Source organism: Histomonas meleagridis (genome assembly GCF_020186115.1).
Source record: "Histomonas meleagridis strain 2922-C6/04-10x chromosome Unknown contig_86, whole genome shotgun sequence".
Lineage (NCBI taxonomy): Eukaryota > Parabasalia > Tritrichomonadida > Dientamoebidae > Histomonas > Histomonas meleagridis.
Genome location: NW_027150921.1, coordinates 82,397 through 93,872, shown reverse-complemented (window position 1 = coordinate 93,872; position 11,476 = coordinate 82,397). Strand labels below are relative to the sequence as shown.

Here is an 11,476-nt window from a genome sequence, read left to right as displayed (position 1 = left end):
ATTATAATTCCTAATTCAGTTGTAGAAATAGGAAATTCATCATTTTATAATTGTTATAATTTAATAAATATTGTAATTGGAAATAATGTCACAACAATTGGTGAAAAAGCATTTTATAATTGTAATAAATTAACGAAACTTATAATTGGTGAAAATGTAACAGATATTTCAAAAGATGCATTTGAATTATGTGATAATATTACAGAACTTACTTTATTATCTTCATTATATCAAATTTTTGATAAAATAAATAATTCCAATATAAATACAATAATTCTTGGTGGACAAATCGAAACAATTGAAATGAATTCATTTTCGTCATTTCCATCATTAAAAATCATTGAAATTATAGATCATATTCAAAATATTAGTAGTTATGCATTTAATTGTTCTTCATTAGAAAATATTATTATTTCATCACAAACTATTAATTTTATTAATTCGTCAGCTTTTCTTTCATGTCCTAAACTTCAAAATATTAATGTTTCAATAGAAAATGAAAATTATAATAATTATAAAAATGATGGAATTCTTTATGATGAAAATATTTCTACAATTATTTATTATCCACCAGGTAAAATTAATGAAACATTTGAAATACCGGAAACTGTTAAAATTATTCAAGAAAAATGCATTTTATGAAAGTTTCAATTTGAAAACGATTATAACGAATGAAAATTTAACTACAATTAAAAATTCAGCATTTTATAATTGCAATAATTTAAGTAACATTACATTTAGTAATAATTTAACAACAATTGAAAATTCAGCATTTTATAATTGTTATTCATTAACAAATCTTATTATTCCAAATTCAGTAACAGGAATTGGTGAATCAGCATTTTATAATTGTAATAAATTAGAAGTTGTTACTTTTGAAGGAAATATAAGTCTTCTCTCATTAGAAAATTCAGTATTTAAAGAATGCACTTCATTAACGAATATTACAATTCCTAATTCAGTTGAAACAATTGGTGAATTATCTTTTTATAATTGTAATAAATTAGCAAATATTACAATTCCTAATTCAGTAACAGAAATTGGAGATTCAGCATTTTCTCATTGTTTTTCGTTAGAATCAATTACTTTTGAAGAAATAACAACAATTAATAGAATTGAAAATTCAGCATTTAGAGAATGTATATCATTAATGAATATCATAATTCCAAAATCAGTTGAAACAATTTGTGTAAATGCATTTTATCAATGTTATAAATTAGAAATGGTTACAATTGATAATTCTGAAATAACAATTGGTGATTCAGCATTTTATGAATGTTATAATTTAATGATTGTTAATATCAAAAATAATGAAACAATGTCTACCAATCAATTGTCAGCTATTGGAATTTCAGCATTTTATAAGTGTTATAATTTAACACGAATTACAATACCAAAATCAGTTGAAACAATTGGAGAATTAGCATTTTATAAGTGTGAATCATTAGAAACAATTAATATTGGAGAATGTATAAATCTAAGAAAAATTGGTGATTCAGCATTTAGAGAATGTACATCATTAATAAGTATTACAATTCCAAAATCAGTTGAAGGAATTGGAGAATTAGCATTTTATAAATGTAAATCATTAAAAACAATTGATATTGAGGAAGATATAAATCTAACAACAATTGAAAATTCAACATTTAGAGAATGTACATCATTAATGAATATCATAATTCCAAAATCAGTTGAAACAATTTGTGCAAATGCATTTTGTCAATGTCATGCATTAGAAAATGTTACAATTTCGAATTCTACAAAATTCATTGGCGAATATTCATTTTATAATACCTCAATAATAAACATTACAATTCCAGAATCAGTTGAAACAATTGGGAAATATGTTTTTCTTTTATGTTTAAAGCTTCAAAATATCATTGTATCACAAAATAATACATATTATTGCAATTTCGAAGATGATGGAATTCTTTATAATAAAAACATAACATCAATAATTTTTTATCCAACTGGAAGAATTAATACAACATATCAAACACCAAATTATGTTAATTATATCGAAAGTTTTGCATTTTATTCGTGTCTTAATCTGGTATATATTAATCTTACAAACAATGTTACAAACGTAGGCAATTTTTCATTTTATAATTGCCAAAATTTAAGAATGATTCAAATTGGCATAAATATTATAAAAGATGATAATCAAACAGTTTTATTAAATGATGATGATTCAATTGAAACGATTTTAATAATTGGAACATATTCATTTTATAACTGTTCACAATTATTTATTGTTAATATTTATAAAAATATTACCAAAATTGGAGGGCATTCATTCGAATATTGTTCATCATTAACTAATTTCACAATTCCATTTTTGTTAACTAAGATTGAAGAATATACATTTTGCAATTGTTTTGATTTAGAAACAGTTTATAATGAAGGAAATTTAATGTATATTGAAAAGTATTCATTTTATCATTGTAACTCTTTAAATGAAATTCAAATTGGGGAAAAATTGAAGGAAATTCAAGAATTTGCATTTTGTGATTGTTATAAATTATCAAATATTAAATTACCAAACTCAGTTGAAAATATTGGAGAATCAGCATTTTATAATTGTAATTCTTTAGAGAAAATTGAACTTGGAAAGAATATGAAAACAATTGAAAATTTCACATTTTATAATTGTAACAATTTAGAAGCAGTTAAAATTGGAGAAAACATAAGTGAAATCAAAGAATCAGCATTTTATAATTGTTATAAATTATCAAATATAAGTATTCCAAAATCAGTAATTACAATCGGAAATAAATCATTTTATAATTGTTTTGAAATCGAAAATATAAATATTCCAGATTCAGTTGAATTCATTGGCGAATCAGCATTTTATAATTGTACTACTTTGGAAATAGTTGTACTTGGTGCGAATTTAGAAATGATTAATGAATTTACATTTTATAATTGTAACAATTTAGAAGCAGTTGAAATTATAGAAAGCACAAGTGAAATCAAAGAATCAGCATTTTATAATTGTTGTAAATTATCAAAGATAAATATTCCAGATTCAGTTGAATTCATTGGCGAATCAGCATTTTATAATTGTAGTACTTTAAATAATATTGAACTTGGAATGAATTTGAATTCAATTGAAAATTTCACATTTTATAATTGTAACAATTTAGAAACAGTTAAAATTGGAGAAAATATAATTAAAATTCAGGAATCAGCATTTTATAATTGTTATAAATTATTAAATTTAAATATTCCAAATTCAGTAATTACAATTGGAAAATCATCATTTTGTAATTGTTATGAAATTGAGAATATTGCATTTGGAAATAATTTAACAACAATTGGAGAATATTCATTTTATAATTGTTCGAAATTATTTAATATTACAATTCCTAAATCAGTTAAATTCATATTTGATTTTGCATTTAGTAAATGTAATAATTTAACTACACTTATTCTTGAAAATGCTGAAATTATTGGTAATTCAGCATTTTCCGACTGTAATAATCTCAAATGTATTTATTATGAAGGGAAAACATCGCCGAATGTTTCAGAGAATGCATTTTCTAATGAAAGCATTATTATTATGGTCAATAATGATTATGAAAATTCAACATTTGGGGAATATCAAATCAGTCATACAACAATTGATATATGTATTCCACCAACAAATTCATTTACACAATCAAATACATTTTCTAACACATTTACAGATTCCAATTCGTTTACACAATCAAATACATTTTCACAATCAAATACATTTACATCATCGAATGCATTTACACCTTCCAACACATTTATTCCTTCGGATATGTTTTACAGTGAATCCGTTTCAATTGTATACACTATTTATCTTACAAAATCATTTACACTGAATACATTCATTTCAAATAGTTTTGTTCTTTCTATGACTGCAACTACATATACACTCTCTCAATCTGATTATATATTTTATGATTTCAGCGTTATTGAATATACTTCTTTCTATAGCTTTTACTCAAACTTTCAAATTCTTGTGCAATCAACTACTTTTACTTCAAATTCGACATTAAACACAGGCGCAATTATTGGAATAATATGCGGCTCTGTTGCTATTGTTGCAATAATAATAGGAATATTTGTATGGCTGATAAGAACTGGAAATAGGAGAGGCGACTCACTGTCTTCGCTAACGGAAAGTCTTGATAATACTTTGGAACCAACCAGAAAGAATGTGAAGGAGGAAGTAGAGTCAATAGATGCAAACATAATAAGTATGGTGCAAGATGACGCGGATCAATGGTTGTGAAACTAATGTAATAATATCTTTCTATTAAACTATATTATGTATAAGTCGAAATTTCGAAACTTCATATATGGTGGTCATAATATGTGGGATCTTGATATCATAGATATTGTTATAACTATAATTAATAAAAATCTAGAATAATGATTAACACAAGTCTTGACGGGACGATAAAGAACCATAGGCAACTTGCCAAAACCGTTTTGTGAAAAACAGATTTGATATTTATTATTTAATTCTTAGCAGCTGTTTTTAAAGTTATATGGCAACAGACTTAGTCAAAATTGTAACAAACTTAGTCAATTAAATTGTGTATGTTTTCATACTTGCTTGGGGCGGATCGAGAATTAGTTGAAATTTCACCCTGCACTTTTTTGAAAAGTGAAGTCAGTGATAAATTTAATTAATTAACCTTGTACGCTTCGATAACAACCGCTAAAATTCATTCAAAAACATAATTTTCGATTTGAATTCATCATCTCTGTGTGAATGAAGGTCCCATAACAAATAAGCATTTTTTTTGTCAATCTTCCTTGACAACCATTTTAAATATTGTTTAATCAAATTCCCAGTTGCCCAACCTGATTCTGAATGCATTATAAGTAAATCTCTTTTTGCAATATATTTTCCAAGTCTTTGGAATTTTCGATATTTTTCTTCACAGCGATTTGTTTTTCCAGTTGCTATTATTATTGAGAATTTTTCTCCTTGTTGGAATTTTCAGTAAATTTAAGATGTTCTCCAAGTTTTCTTACTTATCACCACCAAGTCTATCATAATTAGTATGTTGTACGGGTAGAATAACTAAAAAATGCATATGTGTCAGGGCCACATTGATGGAAGTATGATCTAGGTCTACAATTTTGGAATGAATAGTTCATACATTGAAAAAGTTATTGTTGAAATTTAGCGCCATTTCTACCAATGGTGAAGCATCTCTAACACCACTAATCTCATGCTCATCGCTAATTTCAATGCTTATTACTAATTGCATACTCATCACTCATCACACACAAAATTCTTTTCGATTTTGACTCCATTTCTAAGATTTTTTTGACCAACTCTTTGCAAGAAATCTTAAACATTGCAATGTTTTCTTCATTTGCACTCACCTTTGATTTACAAGAATTCATCCAAGCTCAGAGTTGTTGATGGGTGTGCTGCTCCCCTATCTCCAACAGAAAAGAAGAAAAGAAAGAGGAAGGGGTATTTATATGGTTGGCATGTGATTTTGATGATCTCTCCGATTAAATAAAGAATGAATTATTCAAGATTCTGTTTTTTATTCTCATTCGTTGGTGATATTTGCATTAAAGGTAAGTAATATTTCTTCGAAAATTGGAATGAATATACAGAATCTCTAATTTGGCGCCTAATTCTATTTTTTGATGGACCTTGAATAACATTTTAATAAAATAGATCAAGAATGCATTTTATCACCAAAGTCATTGACATTTTTATATAAAAAAACTTGGAAGATTTCATTCGTCGAAAAAAACCGCAAATAAAGTATGTAAAATATTGATTCACTTTGATTCAAAATATTTTATGAGATAATTCATTCCAAAATTGTATACATCAGCGAAAGGTTTATTGACATAAATCATTCAAAAAGTTGCGGGATGAAGTTTTAGTACATGGGCATATTACACATGTAGTTACTAAATTCGAAAATGATTTTGTTGCGAAATATATTGAAATGTTAATATTATTAGAATTTCAGGCAATGAAAGAGTTTATAAAAAATAACAAATTATCATAACAATATTTACTTTATATCATTTTAGTTCTAGGTTTTTTATCAGATCTTTATATTTTGGGAAGTTCTTTGCAGTAAGGAACTTTAAATCCCTCTTTGAAACGGGTAACCTTATGAAAGGGTCTATTTTATCATCTTTTAATATTTTTATCCATGTCTCATAATTTAAAACAGTCCCAAACTCCGACATTACTGGGACCGTTAACATCTTTGTTGTTATTGGATCTTTGTATCCGAACAAAGGGTTTTCAATCATATATCTGACCAACTTATATGATTTATCTCCGACATAAGATCTATCATTATCATAACAAAACAAGATTCCTGCAATATGTCTCAATTCATCGCGCTTAACTCCTTCGGTGCTTGATTTTTGCCCTTCTCTCTTCTGTTTTCTTCCTTTTTGTACATCGATCTTAACGTGCTTCAGGAGACCGTTATTTTTCATTCTTAACACCATTGTCTTTATTTGGAAAGGCTTCTTTCCTATTCGCTCAGCGACTTCTTCCCATGAACGAATGACTTTCAGGTTTTCGCAAATTGAAATAAGACGCATTTTTTCTTCTTCAGACCAATGTTTGGCGGAGTGTGGTGAGCCTGAATTTTCGTAAGAGTCATCATCTTCTTCTGAAGAGCTACTCTCAGATTCATCTGTTGATTCTTTTTGTTGAGTTTGTTGTTGAGGACTTGAATATAATTCAATCTTTTTGTAATTCGAAGGTTTAAATTTTGACATGTTAGTAGCATCAAATCCGAGGTTTTCAGCTTGTTTGTAAAGTTCAATTATAAAATTGGGGACTTTTAAAGCATCTAGCAATTTGGCAATATCACCTGAACACATCTCGTATGCAATAAAAAACAATACAGGATTACCTTTAGGATATATTCTATATAATTCATCAAGATTTTCATTTACAAGTTTTATTTGAATAAGCTTATTTTTAATTTTAACGTTTTGAACATATTGAACAACAGCAGGATCTAGGCCTGGAGGAGGTGGAGGAATCAAAAATTCGACATCCTCGAGTTTAAGTTGCTCCCCCATCCAGCAGATTCTGAAAGACCAAATTTATATTCAAAAATTGTCTAATGGCAGTTTTTGACCAGAATTATTGAACAAGAAATTTCTGCCATTCTTGGTTAAGGTTTTCGCATTCTTCTTACTAATAAAAAGCATAAAAAATCAAACTTTGATTAAGCCCTAGTTTATTTATTATAAAAGTATGTGAAAAAAGAGATTTTATCTAATGAGGTAAGAAGAAAGATAAAAGAACTTTCCTGAAAACGATTGTTTTTTCTTCAAATTTTGAATTGGTTATATGCTTCTTGAGAATTTTAACTTTTGATAAATTTATGAAAAGTGGATGCTAAATATAAATAGTTTACTACATCTGAGTCTTTTTCACATTTTTATAGGATTTCATACGTTGAAAACAATCGTTACGCAGCTGCCTTTGGCTGGTCTACTCCTTGCTGCTGTCTGTTATCTTCATGATTATTATTGTTTTGTTCATTAAAATTGTCCAAAAGTGATTGCTTCTTTTGGTCTCTTTTTTCGCTCATTGTTATTACCATTTGCGTTAGGAATGCTAATGCCAACAGCACAACAAATCCATCAGCACCAAAGAACAAATAAACCAAAAATGCCAAAAATACAGCAATAAAACGGGGCGCCTTTGGATGCCTAAAAGCAGTTTCAAATGATATTACTCCATCTTCATCGAAAAGAGGAGGAAGAACATTACTATCTTTTTCAATAACAAATGTTGTATACAATGTTTTGATTGGTGCCTCTGGGTTTGATCCAAATGTCATTGGTGTGAAAGGCATCTTTGTGCTCATCTGCTTTGACATTTGTACAAATGTCTTGTCATCAATTTCTTTCTTTTCTGTCTGTGGTTCTATCGTTTCGGTTTTCGGTTGTGAAAAAGTGACAACAAACTGTTGTTCGCCCGTTTGAGTGACATCAAATGACGGCTTGAAAGTATCAGTGCCAATTGCAAGTGAATCAGTAGGGCTTTGCGGTAGCATGGGATTGTCAAAGTCAGAAAATGTGTCGTTTTTGTCATATATTGGTGTATTTGACTTCAACAATTCGGAATCGGCAGGAGCAAAAGTAGAAGTACCTTTGGTTGACACAATAAATGTGGATGATTGAGTTTGCGGTTCCTCTTTGGGAGCTTCTTTTTCGGGTTTCTCGATCTTTTGAAGAAGTTCAGCCATAGTCTCTTGGCGATCGAGTCGTTCTGCACGCTTTATAAAGGGATGTTCGAGGAGTTGCTCAATTGTCCATCGAGAGTTCTGATCTTTAATTGCACAATGAGATACAAAGTCAGTGAACTCTTCAGAATGCAAATCAGGGAAACGGTAGCCAGGGAAACCCTTAGTTGCAATGTCAATCATTGCTTTAGTTGGAGGAAATTCGACATATGGTGGGGCACCTTCAGATAATTCAACAGCTGTCATACCAATACTCCAAACATCGGCCGGATAACTGTACGGAATCCCACAGATTACTTCTGGTGCCATCCAGTAAGGAGTTCCAACAATTGTTACTGTATTTTTACCATTTGAATCAAACTGACGAGAAACACCAAAATCTGCGATTTTAATTTCGCCATTAGCTGTGAGTAAAAGGTTCGCTGCTTTGATATCTCTGTGGATGATGTGAAATTTATTGTGGATGAGTTGCATTCCATGAAGAAGATCACTCATGACGATTGAGATTTGATCTTCGCTGAGAACTTTTTCTCTAGCATCGAGTATATCACGGAGTGAGCCTTTGTTACAATACTCCATTAATATCATTAAAGACCCTTCAAATGGAACACTACCATAATATCTAACAGTATACTTGGAATCTACTTCTCGCATAAGTTGGATTTCGTGTTGTAATTCTTGTTTAGAGTTTTCTGTGACAAGTGTTGGATTAATAATTTTTCCTGCAAGAACTTTCATTGATGGGCGATGAAGAATTGTAGAAACTGTACCAAAGCCACCTTGGCCTATAACTTTAAGTTTTGAAAATATTGTTAGAGGATCAACAGATTCATCAAAAGACCAGTTTAAGTCTTTATCTACATGGACTTCGTGTCTGACTTCAAGAGGTCCGGATATTCCTAATGTTATTTCTGATGGTTTTGTGCCAAAGCGTTTTAGAAATCTTTTAAACATTTTGGAGTTGTATGATCATATTCAATTGAATTCTTATGTGATGTGAAAACAGGTAAATTAAATAAAGTTGAGAAATTTCTTTGAATTTACGTTAGGATGGAAAAAAAATTTTTGTCTGATTTCAGCAAAGATTTTTCTTCTTTGTAGGAGCATAAAGGAATTCATTGTTCAAAATTAGAAATTGAAACTTTCATGAAAGTTCCCATGAAAAACCCTACGTAGGCGGGATAAACACCTGGTACACCAATTTTTTTATAAAATAATATAAAACTCAACCTTCGATTTTGTACGATATTACGATCATCCTACGATACCGATATTATGAATATATGATAAACATACATAATTGCATCTATGATTAATAAGAAGCTAATAATAATATCCTTATTGGGACGAGATAAATTTATTCTTTCATTCCGAAAAGTGTCAAAATTCGATTTTTGCATAGTTTACATTGGACGATAACTGCAATGATAAAGGACGATATAGAAACGATAGATGAACGATAAAACCTGTTTCTAAGTTTAAATCAAGTATTCTATATGATTGGTAAAAAGAAAAAAATATTCGATTATACTTTTTATTTATTATAATAGAACCATTTGAATCATTTCCAGATCTTGGTTTTGTAGTAATTTTTTAAGTTTTGAGAAAAATAATTTAAACTTGGATATTAAACTCTAATTATTTTATTTTTTTATAACTTATTATTAATGTGAATAGTATTGTTTCCACTTTTCTTGTATTTCAATCAAATCGATAAAAACTAACTGTTACTCAATCTTTTTTCTTTTCAAAATCAATAACAGCAAATCGAATCTGTTTAAGAAAATCATAATAATTTGTTTTTAATAATTCATTTTGTTACACTAATCAAAATGTCGATGCACATATTGGAACTAATTTTTTCAGTTAGAATTTATTCATTGGAAATGAAAAACGAATAATTTATATAAATTTTTATTTAATAACAATTATAAAATTATATTTCCTTCATCTTCATTCATTTTTTGTACCCAATAAATAGAAATCTTTTTACCGTTAAAGTTATCGAATTCGTTTTCGAATTGCACGTCAAATCCCTGCTGTATGATCAGCTGATGTACTTCTCTTGTTATGTTTACTCTATTTTCCACTCCATTTGCTGCCAATAACTGAGCTGTGTTCATAGTTTGTCCGAACACTTCATAAATTGGCGCATTTGCTTCAACTAAATCAGCGAAACATGGACCATCGCAATGAATTCCGCAACAAATTTCGATATTTTTCACGTCATTTAATACTTCGTTAATAAAATTCAATGCGAAACTTACGATTTTTACAGCTTGTTCAGTCAATGAAATTTGCGCATTAAAAATACCGGAAATAATTCGAAATGTTTGAATATTATGACCGAAGAAAGTAAATTCTGAATTAATTTTTAATAAATTTTGTAAAATGTTTTGAACTTTATTAATTTGTTTTGACTTTAACACGTCATTATTTTTCGATTTAAGAATAAATGAAATTATAATAATCTTTTGTAATATTAAAGGTGTTATATCATTATTACTTAAATATAATTTAGCGATTTGATATGGTATTAATTGTACTGTTAACACTCGAACTCGATTAGCTTCATAATTTAATTGTGAAATTATCGAATTAATTTGTGTAATGTCTTCAACTATTACTCCATAATTTATAATTTTATCATTAAATTCAATCCGTTTCTTTAATGGTATAAATTTTAATTCAAGTAATACATTTGTATTATTAATGTTTTCTGATTGAATATTAATATGTAAAACAAATTTCGAATTTGGTGGAAAAGTTGCGTTTTTAATATTTTGATTAATAATTATTTCTTCTAGTGTATATGGTGAAGAATATTGTTCAAGAATAGTTAATAAATTTGTGTTATCATTAATTTGTAATTTCGATTGTGCTGAATAAGTTAATCCAATAATATCATTATTCGAATCACATAATATAATTGAATCACTTAAAAATTGAAATGAATTTTCTTTATCATTAAAGAATTGTTCAATATTAATAGTACTAATATTAATTTCATTATTCTTTTCTGTTAATGCGGATAAGTTATTAATAATTTTAGGTGGTATAGTCGACAAAAATGAATAAGAAAAGTCATCATAACTATAAAAGTTATATAAATAATTTTTATATATTAAATAATATAAAACAAAAAATATTATCACAACACAAAACAAATAAAAAATCGTTATATTAAAGATTTGATCAGAAGATTCAGCATTATAAAATATTATTTCATTAACTGT

General features: G+C 28.0%; 2 protein-coding genes across 2 annotated transcripts; both read right to left on the bottom strand.

Moving 5' to 3' along the window:
* Positions 1-6,039: 6,039 nt before the first annotated feature.
* GO595_009143 (Myb-like DNA-binding domain containing protein) lies at positions 6,040-7,065 on the bottom strand (the record flags this gene model as incomplete). The annotated part of the gene is made up of 1 exon (XM_067922796.1): positions 6,040-7,065. One exon carries the CDS (start codon positions 7,063-7,065, stop codon positions 6,040-6,042), a length of 1,026 nt encoding a protein of 341 aa, XP_067770661.1.
* Positions 7,066-7,460: 395 nt separating this feature from the next.
* Positions 7,461-9,194, bottom strand: GO595_009142 (STE family protein kinase; the record flags this gene model as incomplete). Its single annotated transcript, XM_067922795.1, has 1 exon — positions 7,461-9,194. One exon carries the CDS (start codon positions 9,192-9,194, stop codon positions 7,461-7,463), a length of 1,734 nt encoding a protein of 577 aa, XP_067770660.1.
* Positions 9,195-11,476: the final 2,282 nt, after the last annotated feature.